The 18,130-nt window shown below is 33.8% G+C and overlaps 1 protein-coding gene and 1 long non-coding RNA gene across 4 annotated transcripts in view; one reads left to right on the forward strand and one right to left on the reverse strand.

The window, feature by feature from the left end:
* The window catches only part of Arhgap15 (Rho GTPase activating protein 15), a 619,786-nt gene that overhangs the window by 303,593 nt on the left and 298,063 nt on the right, over positions 1-18,130 (reverse strand). For all 3 annotated transcript variants that reach the window (XM_046463726.2, XM_058585366.1, XM_058585365.1), the window contains exons 7-8: positions 3,408-3,506; positions 2,125-2,254 (exon numbers count right to left, since the gene is read on the reverse strand). In XM_046463726.2, the coding sequence (XP_046319682.1) occupies positions 2,125-2,254; positions 3,408-3,506 (229 nt within the window). The remainder of the gene's footprint in view (positions 1-2,124; positions 2,255-3,407; positions 3,507-18,130) is intronic.
* LOC124106150 (uncharacterized) overlaps positions 1-18,130 on the forward strand; it is a 155,850-nt gene that overhangs the window by 9,128 nt on the left and 128,592 nt on the right. Inside the window, exons 2-3 of the long non-coding RNA XR_009228557.1 lie at positions 6,175-6,225; positions 16,077-16,112. This is a non-coding gene — a long non-coding RNA (uncharacterized LOC124106150). The remainder of the gene's footprint in view (positions 1-6,174; positions 6,226-16,076; positions 16,113-18,130) is intronic.

An 18,130-nucleotide genomic window follows, 5' to 3' on the forward strand; every position in this document is an offset into this window, starting at 1 on the left:
TCACATGGTATCTTGGTTAAAATCACAAGTTCTAAAAGCAGATTGTTTGGGTTTGAAACAAGTCTTGATAACTTGTCTTCATACATAATACCTTAGTTTTCCAAGCCTCCATTTCCTCATCCATAAAAGAGGATGATGTTGAAGAGCTAAATGCTGATTTTTTTCATTAACTAAAACTTCTAATCATAGTATCTGTCATAAAGTTAGGGGGAACCTTAAATGAGACTATGTAAGACAAGCACTTAGAACAACTACTAGATAGCAAGTGCAAAACATTTTCTAGTTATAACTGGCTTTTAAATTTCAAAGTAAAAGGTAAATGTGGCATCCTTGTACAATTAGGTATATCATAAAACAAATAGAATAAATAATGTGTCTTTTCTCCTTAGGCAGGATTGAATTTCAGAGAGAATAACTATCTTTCTCAAAGAAAAATAAATTCTAAAGAGAAGTAGCAGGTATTCTATCCATAGAATTCCTGCCCCCCACCCCAGTAGTATACTAAAACTTGTTTAAAAGAGATTCTGCCCAATACAGAATCTGTTAGCCTCGATAGTTCTAAAATACATTTTTGCACACCTTTATTTTCTCCCTAATTTCAGGCTTCAGAAGCATGTCAAGGTCTCTTTCAAATCCCAGATCAACTAATAACTGTAACACATATCCTTTTTCTATTTACTACAAAATATTTATGTAGTTAATATTAAATATGCACTCACAACTGAATTTTAATTTTGATATCTTACCTTATATCAGATTCCATATGAATTAAAATGGTTTAATAACCAGCAGTTAAAGGAAATGTTCTTTAAATGAAATAACTCTAAACTTTAACATCATATGGAAAAAATCTTTAAATATGGCATTGTTAACTCTCCACAAACCTTCCACATCATGTGTTTTCTAGCCATTAATACTGATCATTTTAAACTCCAACTAGCACAACTGGCTAACTAAATATGTATATGATATTTGTTGAAAATTATGGTATGTATTGGTGGGTATAGCTCAGTGGTAGAGTTTGTGCCTAGTATGTTTGAGGCCCTGGGTTCAATACCCAGTACCAAAAAGAGACAATTATGTGGGTCTTTGAATAATGAATTAATTTCAAAAGGGTACTTATGCTCAAAATTCTTATATAATTTATAGATTTGTGGTTCTCAAAATTCAGTTCTGGAAGATATGCTATCATGTATATATCACACACATACTTATAGTTGTCTAGCATCATACTTATTCACATGTACATTCTCAACTTACTGAGGCATCCTTAAATTTGAAGTTAGGATGTAACTAAACTGATATTTGGTCAGAGAGAACTGTCCCAAAATGTGGTGAATCAGAAGATTAAGATAGGAATGTAGAGGATCCAAGAAAGATGCTATAGTTTTAAGACATTGTTAAATGGGTTTTCTATGACTTTAAAAATATCTACTTGTTTTTGCAGAAGGTTGAGACTCAAACCAAGTCATTGAAATAAAGTGACATGCTTTAATAGTGCACTTTTATTAAAGAAGCAGTAGGCTTGGAAAAGATCTATAAAAGTACTGAGGTTTACTATGTAAGTGGTATAAGTTCTTTGTAGTCCAAATTCAATTACTTTAGAATAGCAGACCTAGTATGACCTGGGAAAACTACTAATTCACATCCCATATTTTCTATCAACCTCTGGAATGTGCATTTCTAAATCTTTCTGGTGGTCTGAAAATGTGCAAAGTTGCATAGCCTGTTGGCTTAAGTTGGCCCAACTGTGGTGGTCACTCATACCTTTTAATGTATGGAAATCAAATATTCAGCATTCCAAGGTTTGGAGACGCTTGACATTTCCCACTCTCAAAATCAATCACCAACCTGAACTCCATGGCTATTACTCAGAGATTCAGAGGTTTGCTGTAAGCAGAGACCATGACCTTGGAATAATTATTTTCTCAAAAGGCATTACCAACAATGATGTGAGCAAAGTGCCCAGACTGCCCTCCAGTGCATGAATCCCTAGCCAAGAAGTGGCTACGAATCTTCCATGAGAAGTATGAGTTTGGCTTAAATTTGATTTCCATGCATTTATATTTCATAAGCACTGCATTTAGACAAAGTTAAAATGAACAAGTCAGAGAAAGTACTCACTTAAAGATTTTCTGTGTTCTGGTTTCTGGTCTTTCACATCACTATCATAATGACTTAGCAATTCAGTACTGGAGGATCTCTGCATTTTGAATAATTCCAGGTTTCTTGATGGACAACTTGGATCCCTTGGCTGGAAACAGTAAGCAATTAGACTCAATAATTTTAATATGAAGAAAGGATTCACTAAAGAGTTTTGTTTCTATTTTGATGTTAGATTTAAAGGAATGTTTGAAATATGGTAATTATTTTAAGATAGGTTCTCTATTCTAAGCTCTATATTAAAATTTAATAATAGATCATATATGCACATGGTGCTTACTAAATGTGCACATTATTCCAAGCATTCATGCATTAATTCAATTAATCATCACAGGAATCCAATGAGGTAGCCACCATTATTTTTACTTAATAAGAAATTGAGGCCAAAAGAGGAAATAATCTGCTCGAGGCCACACAGCTAGTAAGTGATGGAGTCAGTGTTCAAACAGGCAATTCGGGCCCAGCGTCCACTCTAAAAGACAACAACTTATGTGCTTTTTGTGTGTTTATGGGGACTATATTAATGAAGGGGGTAAGTTATTTTATTTTTAAAGTTTTGATCTCAAAGTGATAACATGAAAGACTTCAATCAAATATCAGCAAAATCACAGAGAATGTATTTTCTTATTGCACAACATACTAAAAAGTCTCAGGAATATTTTTCCCTCAAGATTTTACAAATATTAATGAGCTAAATTATAATTAGTATGGAATGAGTAGTTTTAAATAACTTGATTCTTTTAAAAACATATTCTGGTATGATTGAAGATAATTTCATGAAGTTCTAGATGTGTAATTTTCATGAGAAGAATAATATAACCTAGTTGGAAGAACAATAAAAATCAGCACAAAGGATTATTATTTACTGGTATTATAACAGGGAGTATGGCCTTAATAATATTTATTTTCCAGAATAAGTATTAGAAGCTGCATAAACTGGAAATGTAAAAACTCAGTAGTTATTAAGCGCTTGTGTGCTTTTTACAACCTCTAGTAAATGAATGTCCATGTTATTTCAGAAAAAAAAGCACTGCATTTTTGAAAGAGAGAAATTAAATGACATTTAGTCCCACAAATCCTGTCTGCTGAAAATGTTCCTAGTGGACTCTATTTAAACTTAAAAGAACTTAATATCCCTCAGTCCATATGCTCTGTTTAAATGTGAGTGTGTTATATGACTGAGCAATAAGATTTAAATGACTACATTTTAACTAATAAAGGTAACAGCCAAAACAAATACATACCAATCTGTCAATTGCATTTTTGATAGCATGGAACCAATCCAATATGATGAAGTCAATATCTGACTGTAGAAGGAACTCATTTCCTGATACTGTTGTGATCTGAAAAAAAAATATTGACAGGTGAGAAAACCATGTGAGATAGATCTCCTACATTTGAAAAAAAAAATCTTCTAAAACAGAGTTTAATACACTGAAATATTTTCTTGTCTTCCAGTAATTGTCTTTCTGGGAACTGGGAGGCTAGGATCATTTTGAAGTACTCTCTATAAACTGTTTTTTTCATGTCATAACAAATACATTATTGTTTTAATAATAGAACGATTAACTCAGAGTAGGCTAAAGCTGAATTGCTCCAACTTCAGGAGAAATAAGGCAGGAAGTCCAGAGCGATACAGACAGTGCACACTTAAGTTAGAAGTCTCAGAAAAATGTAACCGGGTGTGTCAGAATTCATTCTGCACTTCGGGCTCTTTCCTGTTTGTCTTTTTCAAATCTAATAGTATCTCTATATTTGATTTCCTTTTATGGAGGGCTCTAAAACAGATTATTTACCAAAGAGACTAATGCAGACTTTTCTAAAAGGTCATACGGATGAATACCATTAGGCTGTTTCTATTTTCCTATCATAAAGATCTATAGGAAAGTAATAAAGAGCCAATTTCCCCACAAAAGGAGTATGTTAGAATAAAAGTTCATTTACATCTTTGAACCCCTCCTAGAGGGTATTTCTCAAGTGAACATCCTGTGTCCCTTCTCTCAGTGCTGTTAAGTAGTTGGCAGTGCTTCTTAGCATGCAACTATACATTTTTCACTGCAGTAAATCTTTTTTCTCCCCAGAATTGTGACAGAAGGATGTGACCCTATAGAAACAGAGCAATGCTCTTGATTTCACACATAAAGGGCTCCTTTGAGGAGAATTTGATTAGAGTGGGTGTGGACACGCTTTTTGTATGAGGCCATCAATCTGAACTGTGAAGATTTTCCCTTTGTATTATTGACTTTTTGTTGCAAGAGGAAGATGAACATTTCCCAACTACTGTCACACATCAAGCAAGGCTTCAGAGGTTGAGAAGACTGGCATTTCAGCATACTCAATCAGGAGCCAGTCACCTCTTCTCAGCCTTACTTGCTCTAAATAGGAGGTGAATGCTGAAATGTGGCACCAGTTCAGAAAAATCACAAATCATGCTTGAGGCCATCTTTAAAACTCTATGATTAAAGTGACAATTATTACCCCAAATGGCTTACTCTGAAGTTTTCTGTGATTCTTATGGCAACATTTAAAGAGAATGTCTTGGCGTTTTTAAGAAATTTTTGATGGCACATGTGCACATATACTCATTTTTCATTTATTTTTCATAAAGAATCTATGAAGATGCGACATTACTCTGTACTGCAAAGCAGCTCTTCTTGAGTGACGTGAGTTCCCCTATCAAGCCTGGCCCCTTCTACAGTAAGAAGAGCTGTCCAAAGCATATGCAATTATAATAAGTGAAATATTAGAAAATAATAGGATTTAATTACCCACACTAGAATTTGGCAGATTACTGGGGCAAATCACTCTCTTTAAAAATAAAAATGCATTTAAGATTTGGGATGGCTCAAAATAGTCCTCTGTTTTATGTATCCAGTAAAAGACAGCTAAGCTGATGTTTGCCTAATGATCTGAACACCACTACAATATTCCTTACTTAAATAAAGTCCCGAATATTTACTTTATAAAATGTTGCCTCAGAAGGAGAAATCTAAAAATATAAGGTCATTTCTAACTAACTCAAGAAAGCTAGTAATGTCCTTGACCTCTACCTTTATCCTAAGTTTAAATATTTTGATTATGAATATACTATATGCCATAATTTGTTATTATACACAGAAATGAATTTAGTCCAAGCACAATGTACAATCTAATATAATAATTCTCTGCCAGTATAAATAAGCCATTATTAAAATTATAAAAAGGAGCAACATTTTTAAAGTACAAGAAACAAACATAATTAGATTTACTGTATTGTGAGGGTTTATGAGAGAGCCAACATAGTTCAGTTTTTGGCCTAGTAAATTCAAAGAGTGATAAAATATAAGTAGTTCAGCAATGCATTTGCATTTTTGGTGCATACTATGCAATGCAAAGGGAATCTTTTACTGGTAACACAATCAGAAGTAAATGTATTTTGAAAGTTTCTTTGTCCATGTATATTATTACATTAATCATACATAATCAGTGATTTATAAATTCATTTTGGGAAGCCAGATGAGGGAACTATACGAATGCAATTCATTCAAATCATACTGCCAGAGAAATCCAGTTCACATCCTTTCCTCTGTCTTCCCACTAATCTTTTGAGTTACTAGGCAGTCTGGAGAAGTCTGCTACTGCTCTCTACAGTTTAAATGCATCCACTTCTTAATTACACTCAGTAATTGACTTTGTTCTGCTCTATTCCAGTCACTCACAGGAAAGTAGTTTCAGAATCTCTGACTGGTAAAGTCCATTTAATTCAGGGCTTTCAATCCACATTTTTACATTACCTCTTTAGGATTTCTGATACGTGGTTTGCTGAATCATATTTGCACTTTGAACAATTGAATTTTTAACACTCTTGGGGAAAAAATGTCACTAGTAAGGAATGTGAACTTTGACTGAAACTTATGATTGACAACATATGATGACAACATAAAATGATACAGTACTAATAACAGGGATAAAGTATCTGATATTAGCTATGCTAATGTACTCTCTCTATATCATGTTTTGCTTCCATGGCAGATGCTGGAGTGAGGCAATGAAGGAAGAACTTACAGAAAACAATACGTTTAGGTAAGAGCTGCTGGTCTCCATTTTGCTTAGAAGCCTACTTTAGCAAAACGTCTTATGCCATCTCCACTGGATCATATTTTAAGGGATATATCAGGGCATCAGAGCAGCCTTAACAAAGTGTGCTAATATTGTCAATAATAAATATCTTTGAGTACTTGTCTGGGGAAATTTGTGTCAAACTTTTTTTACTCTAAATTGGGACCACTTAATTTTTTAAAATTATGTTTCTCATTTTTTATTTGTTCTAATTAGTTATACATGACATTATAATGCACTTTGACAAGTCATACATAAATGGAGTATGGTTTCTCATTCTTCTGGTTGTACATGATGTAGATTCACACTGGTCATATAGTCATATATACACAGGGTAGTGATGTCCGATTCATTCAACTATTTATCCTACCCCCTATCCATTCCCCTCCCTTCACTTCCCTCTGCCAAATCCACAGTAACTATATTCTTCCCTAGCTCCCCAACCCTTATTGTAAATTAGCATCCACATATCAGAGAAAACATTTGGCCTTTAGTTTTGGGGGGATTGGCTTAGTTTGCTTATCATGATATTCTTCAGCTCCATGCATTTACCCGCAAATGCCATAATTTCATTGTTCTGTAAGGCTGAGTAATATTCCATTGTGTATATATACTGCATTTTCTTTATCATTCATCTGTTGAAGGACACCTAAGTTTTAAACATTGATATGGATGTGTCACTGTAGTATTCTGATTTTAAGTCCTTTGGGTATAAACCAAGGAGTGGGGTAGCTGGGTCAATTGGTGGTTCCATTCCAAGTTCTCTTAAGAATCTCCATACTGCTTTCCATAATGGTTGCACCAATTTGCAGTCCCACTAGCAATGTATGAGTTTATCTTCCCCACCCCACCCCCACATCCTAGCCAACATTTATTGTTGCTTGTATTTTTGATAATTGCCACTCTGACTGAAGTGAGGTGAAATATGAAGAGTAGTTTTGATTTGCATTTCATCTTTGCTAGAGATGTTGAGCATTTTTTCACAAATTTATTGATTGATTGTATTTCTTCTTCTTTGAAGTGTCTGTTCAGTTCCTTAGCCCATTTACTGTTTGGGTTATTTGCTTTTTGGTTTTAAGTTTTTTGAGTTCTTTAAATATCCTGGAGATTAATGCTCTATCTGAGGTGCATGTGGTAAAGATTAATACATACCCAGGAATTACATACGTATATCCACTGAAAAACCTACAGAATTTTAGACATGTCTGTTAAAGCTTTTTTGGTATTAACAACAATAGTTTCTCTTTGGCTTGGAAACCTGGTCTGTGTCCTTGTGGTTCCCCTGAATGGAGGCAAGGATATGCAAGCTCCAATATATACCTCCAGATAAGAGGTATATAGGAAAAAAATAGATTTAGATTAAATTGATTATTTTTGTGTTAATTGAAAGAATTTTAAATTATTTTTAAGAATAGTATTTAGATTTATAATTACTGTCATTTTAAGAGTAGTATTTATATTTGTAATATTGCCAATTAAGTATTACTTTGCCAATATTCATTGCAGCAGTAAGATTTTGTGGTCTTAGATTTTTATTTAAATGAGAAGCTATTGTGTAGAATGGCATTTATACTATTAAAATTTTCAAAGATTTATTTTTTAGAATTGGTACAAATCCCTTGTAGAACACCTTTTTCCTGATTATAAGAATAATATAAATTTATTGTAGAGAATGGAAAAATAAAAATTACAAAGACTCAAATTAAAACTATTCACAGCTCCACAGAGTAAACATTGCAATATTTTAATTTAGACAATGCCAGTTTTTTATATATAATAACCAAATGGATATAATGCTCAATGGATTAATTTATGCTATAGATAGATGTCTCATCAGCAAAATATTTGAGTGGTAAATATTGTTGACTTCTTCCTTTCCAGTTGACCTCAAATATACATTATGAGATTACCAAAGATGCAAGAGATGATGAATGACATTGTGCTCCCTTTTCTTTGATATACTATCCTTCCAATTGCAAAATAAATTCCACAGATAATTCTGTGAGAGGATATGTTCATGACTGATCATCCACCTAATCCCCTGATCATCAACAAGGACTGATTCAGCATCCATTAAGTCCAAGGCACATTGTTAGAAGCTAACAACTCCCAACCTCAACAATTCACAATCTGTTTGAATAAATAGGACATATGCATATAAACATAAATAACAATATAAAATGGCTTAGAGTAAGACTAAGTGTGAGTGGTGCAAACAACTCTCATGTCAAGATTTCAGAGGAGGGAGTAATTACTGCTGTCACATTTACATCATGAAATTATATATATACCGCTGGTCATGATATCTTATTCTTTAAAGGCTGATTGTATCAGAACTTTAGCATATTAAGGATATGAATACCATCACTTGTTATGCAAAGTGATATCAGCTTTAATGATCTCAAAGCACATAATAAACATTCTCCAAATGCAGCTTCCTTCCACTGCCATAAAATAATTTTGCAAATGAGGAAAACAAGAATGCCATTGTATCAAATTGGCATCATTTAAATGACAGAATTAAGAAATTACAAAGATACTGATTTTAAGTTCATGAGTTCTCAACAAACAGTGTATACAGTTAAGGACTGTGTGTATGTATATGGGAAAAGGCCATGATGATTTGGTTTCAGTTGTGTGATTTGGAATATTGACTTTAGACAAAGTTGTTCATTCCTTGCTGTTATGGTAAAGACAGCAGAATTTTTGAAAATCACCTAACATCCCTATTCTGACATTTTTCTTTCTTTTCTTTTTCCAAAACAACCATTCCCTTGCTATGGAAAAAAAAAAGCATCAGGCAGAATTGAGGCATCTAAATAAAAAAGTATTCAAATCCTAAAAAAGGACTAAAACAATCCTATATTTGAACAAATATTTTTCATAATTTTCTTAGAATCAGTCTGTGACTGAGAATCTAAGAAGTTATTCCATCCTAATGAAACTGAAACTGTATGTAGGAAATATATAATAAAATTTACCAAATGTCCAAAGAGTCCTAAAACATGTTAGATGATATGGCTACAATGGTTTTAGAAATAAGTGGATAAGGGGAATGGAATTTAATTATTATTATATTTGGAGATACTTTGGACTTCATGATGAAATCATTACATTTGTATTAAATTAAGTAGAAATAAAAAGTTATATCAAAATATAATTACTTTATTTGATGTGAATATGAGTTATTTTTATGTTATTAATTTTGGCCATATCTTTATTTAATACTCACAGCATAAAATATGGATATATATTTTGGCTACATTATAATGAGATATTAAAACATAAAATCAAACAATAATGCTTAAAAAACCCAGATTCACATTGTTTTCATCTTGCATCACTCCACATTTGATATATCTTATAAAATGAAGATGTTCATGGTTATATTAATAGTTATCTTACTTGTTTCCAAAGGTGTTTATGGCCGCCATAGGAATTACATTATCAGGCTGCATTGCTATCTAAAATTTACAGCCTGCTTAAATAACTTCTAACATTTTTTTAAATTTCAGAGCAAAGTTAACATAAAGCTGGCTTGAAGTAAAAGGTCTTCATTTTGTCTTTCCAAAAATGTTATTTGTTAAAGCATTTTGTGAGAAAGTAACTGCCTTGTGTTCCCAATGTTGCTAGATGTTAAATAAATATATACTGATTATCAAAAAAAAAAAAGTTGTTTTGGCAACTCCTTATTAAAATGCATTTGTAACCCCCATCTGTCATGAAAGTTTTGAAAAGTTTGTTTACTTTGGATAGCAGCCTTATCCAGGGTTACCCCAGCAAACAATGATAGCAGTCTTCAGAAGTTGTGTGAGGAACAAGCCACTAGGGACCCATTTTTGTTTTAATTGGCACACACAAACACTTCTCTGGTCTGTCAAGAAGATCAAGCTAATATGCATGGAGGGTGTTATATTCTCAGCTTTGGGGAGCAGTAAAGCTCCCTTTATTTAAGTAATTTAAATGATAGACTGCAAAAACTTTGCAAGTCAGAAAAATGTTTTATATTTTCTTAGGGAATATTTGTTTTAAGCAACGGAAAATGTTCTACATATCTAAAGATGTTGAACCTTATGTTATAATTACCCTGTTTCTTCTGACTCTGTGAAATGTTCCTAAATCCACATGCTACTAAATAAGCTGGGCCACCAATGGATCCTGCATTTCCACAACTCCCCCTGTGTTAACAAATGTGCGTTCATTAGTTTCCAGATGTTTATTGGATGTTTTCAATGTGTTTGGGTTGATTGATTTGCATGTACATTTATTGGAAACCTCAGTGGTGTCATCATATCAACATAACCTGCCCATGTAAGCAATTTCTTATTTAATGGAAAGTAAACAAATGTTGAGCTATGTACACGACAGATCTCAAGAGCATTCTGAAATATAAGGTTTAGGGCCAACCTTTAAAAAAAACCATGGTTTTTAATTGAAATTGAGCTGTACCTTTGACATCCAAATAATTTGGTTCATGCATTCTTACTTCAGAGATTTATTCTGCATAATAAAATTTGGGCCTATAATGAACATTTACACCCCATGCCATTTGCCGATTCTACCTTTCTGTTTATTAATGAAATGTCTACACTCAAATTTTTTTTCAGATGAACAAGCAAACAAAAACTTGTGTTCATTCTTTTATCTGTGCTAAAATATTTTAAGTACTGAGAAAGAGTCTTCTCAATATTCATGAAAGAATACTATCCAAGTAATTAGTAGATAGTTTAACAGTTTCCACAGTTTTGCAGGCAGCTACACCCAAACTTTTGCCTGTGGTGCTCATATGAAAAGTGACTGAAAAAGTGACTAATCTAAGCAGTTGTTGTAAAAAGATGTCAGAATAGAGTTTTATGACTCTTAATGTTAATTTTGAAACTTGGGAGGAGCAATTGTCTCCAGATAAATACATCATCTGAGGTCTGTGCCTACTGGTATCCACTGGTCAGATATTCCTGCTGCCACTTCTATCCTGAACTTTAGTCACTGTGCTCAATTACTCATCTAGTTAGATGAAATTTGGGCATATGCTACCTCCATCCTTATCAAATTGAAATGATATTATTATTATCATTATTTAAATAAGTCTAATTTGAGGATTTTTTTAAAATTCAAAAGTCTTAATATAAATGCAGAATCCCTTTTTCCCCATGATATACTGAACTGTTGTCTCTCTTTCCATACCTTTTGGATACATTAATAAACATTGTGTATATGTTTATATTTTAATGAAAAATATAATGTATACTTTATGGTATGGATCTGGAATGTCCCTCTAAGTCTCAAATGTCTAAAGCTTGGCTGTCCCCAGTATAGCAATGTTGAGAAGTGGGACTTTTAGGTAATGATTGGATCATGAAGGCTCTATCATCAATTAATTCATTAATTTGGTGGATTAATGAAAATTACAGGCAGATGGGGCATGGGTTGGAGACAGTAGATCATTGGGGGCTTAACTTTGAAGACTATATCTTGTCCCTGGTCCCTTCCTCTATTTCCAGTACCAGGCTTCTATGAGCTGGGCAATGCTCTTCTGCCATGCCCTTCCACCATGAGGTTTTGCCTCACCTTATGTTCAAGCAATGGAGTGGCAAATGTGAACTGAATTCTCTGAAATCTTGAGCCAAAAATAAATCTTTCTTCCTCTAAGCTGTTCTTATTGGATATTTTGGTCATAGCAACAAAAAGGTAACACAACACTTATGAAATCTTTTCTGAATTTAACTATTTAAATACATCATCACCCACAAGGATTTAGTTAAAATGCCCTTTGCTTTTTCCACTGTCCCATCCATGTTGTCTTTTCTATTCCATACTCTATATTGCAGCCAAAATGATCTCTCTGAAATTTGGAACTGATCATCCAATTCCTCTGCTTGATATCATTCTGAGGTTCCCCACAGCTGTTGCAGTGAAGTGCAAACTCTTTAATTAGGCCTGCCAGACCCTGTGTGCTCTGGCACCTACCTGCTCTGCAGTTCCCCTGTTCCATATTTCCCTCAACATCTCTAAAATCCAGTCATACTGAAAATATTTTTGTTCCCCAGCTGTCCTATACTAATTTTCATTTCTTTCCTTAGAGCGCATCATTTCTGCTGCCTAGAACCCTCTGGCTTCCTCTATTAAATCATTTAAATAAAGTTAGATGTCACCTTTTCAGTAAAGGCTTCTGTGAAATAGATGTCACTCCCAAAATGCCCTCATGCTATCCTACTTCCCTTTGTCACAGCACAAATTGGTCTACATTGCAATGCACTGTTGATTTTTCCATTCCCCTACTATGCTAAAGTAACCTTAAGGCCAATGGTATTTGTCTGCTATTGATGAATAACCCACACATAGGAACACTAAGAAAATTGTAAATACATAAACCTTACCTATCTTATTCATTTAGTGAATGCATACCATTCTCTTGCTTGATATGGCATAATACATTTAACTAATTTTCTATTATAATAAAAATTTGAAGGCTGAAATACAATTTCATTCTTTCATGTAATGTAGCTAATATATTTTTTGACATCTATTGATCATAATTCATCAGAGTAGAATAGGCAAACAATTGTGAAGATTGAGTACAGTCACCTGAAGACTGTATTTTTCCATGTATCAACAAGACCTGGACTTCAGAAAACAGGATTACAAACTTGAAGGGGCCAGGAGAAACCAAGAGTTGTCTGTATTTCAATGCATGTCCATAGAATATAATGTTCTTGATTATACTCCAAAGCCACCGATGTGTTATGTTGTGATAATATATCACCCTATATTTGGAACTTTCTACTTGAGAATTGACAGTATGGACGATTGATCACAGATTCAAAATTTTAAAGAGTTAATATCTGAGTTAATGGTAGAACTTTATTTAGAGACCTTCAATGGACAAAGGTGTTTACTGCTGATCTGTGAATGTTGCAGTCATTAATTTTACTCAAGAACTGATAATACTAATAAACAAACTATGTAGGAAAGTGTCAGTAGTTATGTTACTAATATTTTTTTTAGATAGCTAATTTTTAAAATACAGTGACTTAAGCAGAAGAAAGAAATGTTGCCACTAGATTATTAATCACACAAGTCTTTCTATTAATAAGTGCTGAGGTTGCACAATAAGAATAAAAGATGTTGCAATATGTAAGTACATCTATGCTATTGTAACATATTTGGCAATGGTTTTGAGTGTTTATAAAACATTCAAGAATTGTTCCATGTCTACTTACATTAATGAGAACACCTGTTAGCTTTAGTGCCATACAGACTTATTTGCATCAGATTCAGGTTTTTGCATACTGTACATCATTTTCCGAAACAATTAGATGCTTATAGAGAAATACAGCTAAGGGAAAAACAGCAGCTTGAATGCCTTCCGGCTCAAGATAGTTCGACTCCAGGTTTCAGAGAAAAGCAGAAATCTGCTGAATTACAATACTGCCACTTCGGAGTGAATGTAGGTGTATTTTATAATTTTTATATTCAGAGAACAGAAGATACATATAAAAATCTGTGCTTTAATCTTCAAGTAAAATTATAGCCAAAGGAGACAGTTTCCAAACAAGGATGCCAAGGAGTAAAGAATGGCAGTGCCACCAGAATACCACCCAGAAGGTATAGTTTCTGAGAACTTTAGCACCTCCTACCAAATGTATGTCTCTTGACCAGTCTCAGAAAGCTGGAAAACTACATCAGGACTTCTGACTGAAGGAGGAAATCTACAAGGGCTAGCCTACCTTCTATTGTTGCCAACCCTTTGCCATGGAGCCCTCGGGTTGTGATGACAGAGCTAGAAGGAGGTAAGAAGCTGTCAGTCACTTCCAGGCTACTGGTCACAATGTAGCTGGAACACACCAACATAGAATGCACTGTCATTTCCTGACAAGAGCTGATGAGTGTTTTATTCATTAATGAGAAAATAGTCACAACTTCTGTAGGTCCTACTCTGTTGACATATCTGTCTGCCACTCCCCATAGGATGTTAAAGCTTCTGTGATTTAAATATTTTCAGTTATTGAAAAGAGAGTACTTGTGCAAATCTGTGGATTCACAGCCTCTATTATCATCATTATATTTAAGAGGTGCAATATTTACATCAAAATGACTCAGTTGGTGATATATTCTAAAGATAAATGCATATTTATGATGGGAAGAAGTGTGATTTATAACTCTTTTCTGAGACAAACAGAGCACCTCTGTGCTGTGCTAGTAAACACAGATTAGCCAAGGCACATAAAAACTACTCCCACAGGGCTCATGCTATTTTGTCCTGGGAAATGAGGGAACTGGAAATGGTCCTTGCAGAGTGTGTGGGTCACAAAAAAGAAGGGTATTTAGTTCCTTCCCTGCTGCCTAACTGCAGGATCTTAACAGAGAAGAAGTATTAGATGGGGACTTAGGGATCAACTCCTGAATTTGTATTGTCTAGAATCCAAACCACATAATCAGAAGTAAATGTAAAACTGTACTATTGATTTCTGATAATTTTGAAATTGTATTTAATCAAGTTTAATAATCTATATTTTTCTTTACTCTTTATTTGACCATTGTTCATTAAGGATGATAGATTAACTCTTTCCATTAAATAAATGAAAATGTTGAAATTTTTTCCCTGAAAATATACAAAAATTATAATTCCAACTGTTGGGAAAATCCCCTTACTCTTTACTCAAAATGGTTGCCCTTAAAACAAATATGAAAAAGTACTTAACATTTCTAAAATGCTGGATTAGAAGTATATAATACATATGATACTTTTCATATATAGTGGCATATAAAGTTTAACACACACACACACACACACACACACTTGGAAAAATAGGAGGGAATTTAATAGTTCTTTAAAAAACTAAGCCCCTGTGACTATATAATAAATGATGACATCTGTCAATTGAGCAACAGGCCACCACCTAATAATGAAGACATCTGGAATGACACATCACTCCATATTAAGCATGTGCCAAAACACCTTAACATGCCTTACTCCCCAAGAAAAAATGATGCCTATTTTGGAAATACTATCATTTAAAAATATTAGACATAAAAAATACATGTTGATTATACTATCAATAGGGTGACCATATATAATTTACTGTCCAAATGGTATCAGTTTTGCTAGCAAAAAGGCACTATTAATAACTACACTGGAACAATAGGTGTGAACCAGGTCTATTTTGCATATATTGGAACCTATGAATCACTCTTTTGCACACAACACTGGGGAGTCATTCAACAACCACTGATCTTTACATGATAGTGAATACCTACCATGGGTCCAATTCTAGAACTGTGAGATATACCAGAAAAAGTTATCAGTGACCCTTGCTCTTAAGAAGCTTATAATTAGTGTGACATATAAGACCAGAGTGGGAAAACAGCTAGAAAATAACAATTGAATCATGATCAAGATGGGACATGTAATAGATTTTATGGAACAAACCTGTTTTGGCGGGGGATAGAAGAGAATGCTCAGGGAAGAATGTTGGAGAAGGATCTTAAAAGATCAGATGATGTTTAGCAGAAGAAAAGGAGGGAGAAGATGATAACACAGATAAGAAAAGCAGCTTGTACAAAGTCTCACAGGTAGGAAAGACTATGACATTTCTAGAGGACATTGAGGAGCTGTTTCTAAGGTCTCTGTGGGCTTGCTTACCTTCTCTCCTCGCAAATGGAGGTGTTTCTCAGCATTCTTTCCTAAAATATGACTCTTTGTACTTCAAGTTGCGTTCTTAAGTGACGATATGACTCCTGTTGTTTTCTTTTTAATAATAGATTTATAAACTGATAAATCCCTAATTTGTGTCTCCTCCTCTATTCCATTTCAGGCCACCACGACTTCTCATCTGATCTCCTTATGGCTGGTTGGTATTGATACAATCCATTCTTTATATCCACTCCTTAGTAAACTCCTAATTTGAAACCTCATAATTTTGTCTTTGGCATTTTCATTTCTTCCACTTATTAACTGTGTATCTTTAAGAAAGTTATTTAGAACCTTTGAGTTTTAATATTCTCACCTATAATCTGAGAAAAACAATAGTACCTACTTCAGAAGAAAATTGCAAGGGCGATATGAAAGATAATCCAGGAGAAGAACAGCACAGTATCTGGCACCTAGTGAACATTTAAATTATTGTTTTAATTATTTGACTGATTGATGATTCATTGACAACCACATGGATTTTGCAAGAACCTTCTCCTATTTCAGGAAACTACTCAGACATCATCTATTCAGGAAAGTCTTTAAACTCTCCAGAAGTCTAAATATGTGATGTCCCCTCCAGAAATCTGAACTTATTTTTCACTGGTGTACATGTCACTATTGTATTTTTCTAACTTCTCACCCAACTCTCCCTGCACTGTAAGCTCCCTGATGAAAAAGACCCTGTGTTCTGTGCTTGGCTGACCACCTGTAACACTACAGGCTCTCAATAAAGGATTATAGATTGAAAGATAGCTCAGTTGGCTTAGGTTAATACTACAGAGTTATGGTATCCAGTAAACAAAAAGACCCTGAAATTTGAAAGCAAGTTTTATTTGGTAATGACTGATCCCTGAGCATACCTATGAGCAGAACCGCACAACAGTGTCAGAGGAGGGCAAACATCCTCTTATAGCTGACTCTGCATTGTAACTTCACTCTGCATTGTAACTTCAACTATGGTCAACATGGCACTGTCCTCTGAGGTTGCACCAAAGCATCTATCTGAAAAGATGACACTATTTCCCTCTGACAGAGAATGCCTATTTAGGGTATCCTGAGCTTTCTAGGGTTCATTTTGCCCCTCTTTTCATATAGCTTTGGAAACTTGCTTCTTGGTCTTCAATTATAGATGTCAGGCTTTTCATTTGAATGGAGACATTTTACTCATACCAAGGTGACTTTACATGATCTCAGGCCCTAGAAGTTGCAAATGCACTGGTCATCCATATCCTGTCTTCACCAAAGCTCACATTTGAAACTGTGTTCTCTTCTGGTTCCTGGACTAGACAAGTACAATTTCTGTTGTCTTATCTAGTATATCAGACACTTTCAGCTAACAGTGGTGTTTATTTTTTAACTTTACTCATGTATTTATCTCAATGTACTTTAAAAATTATCAATTCAATATATAGTCATTCTAAAAATTATTAATGAGATATTTTATATTTTTGAAGTTTCCAAAATGTGATATTTTAAACTTACAACACATTTCAGCTTAGCTTAGCTATATTTCCTTTTAAAATTATAATTATTGAATATTAATTATACAACTTAATGGGTTTCACTGTGACATTTCCATACATGCAAATACTATGCTTTCATCATGTCCACCCTCCCTTCTATTCTTTCGCTTTCCCTACTCCCCTCCCCTCTGGTCCTCTTCCTAATCCTAAACGTGTTATATTTATTTTTCTGTGTCTGTATAATTTGTTTGACATAATGTTTCTAGTTCAATCCGTGTACCTACAAATGAAATGATCTCATTCTTCTTTATGGCTGAATAATACTCCATTATTTATATATATAGCTTATTTTCTTTGTTGACAGTCACTTAGGCTGATTACATGTTTTGTCTACTATGAACAGTGCTATAATAAATACTGATATACAGATACCTCTTTTGCACACAGACTTAATTTCTTTTGGATAAATACGGAGGAGTGGTAGTACCAGATCACATGGTAGTTTTATTTAGCTTTTGAGGAACCTCCATACTATTTTCCATAGTGTCTATACTAATTTACATTTCTACTAAGAGTTTATAAGCATTCCTTCCTTTCCACATTTTCAGTAGGCTTTATTACTATTATTATTTTTAATGTTATTTTTAATAATATTCTTTTATTATTTTTAACATTATTTTTAGTGTTCATTGTCAATACAAGATTCTTGGCA

Source organism: Marmota monax, unplaced genomic scaffold, assembly GCF_021218885.2.
Source record: "Marmota monax isolate L192 unplaced genomic scaffold, Marmota_monax_Labrador192_F-V1.1 WCK01_AAM20220418_F8-fsc00034, whole genome shotgun sequence".
Taxonomy (NCBI): Eukaryota; Metazoa; Chordata; class Mammalia; order Rodentia; family Sciuridae; genus Marmota; species Marmota monax.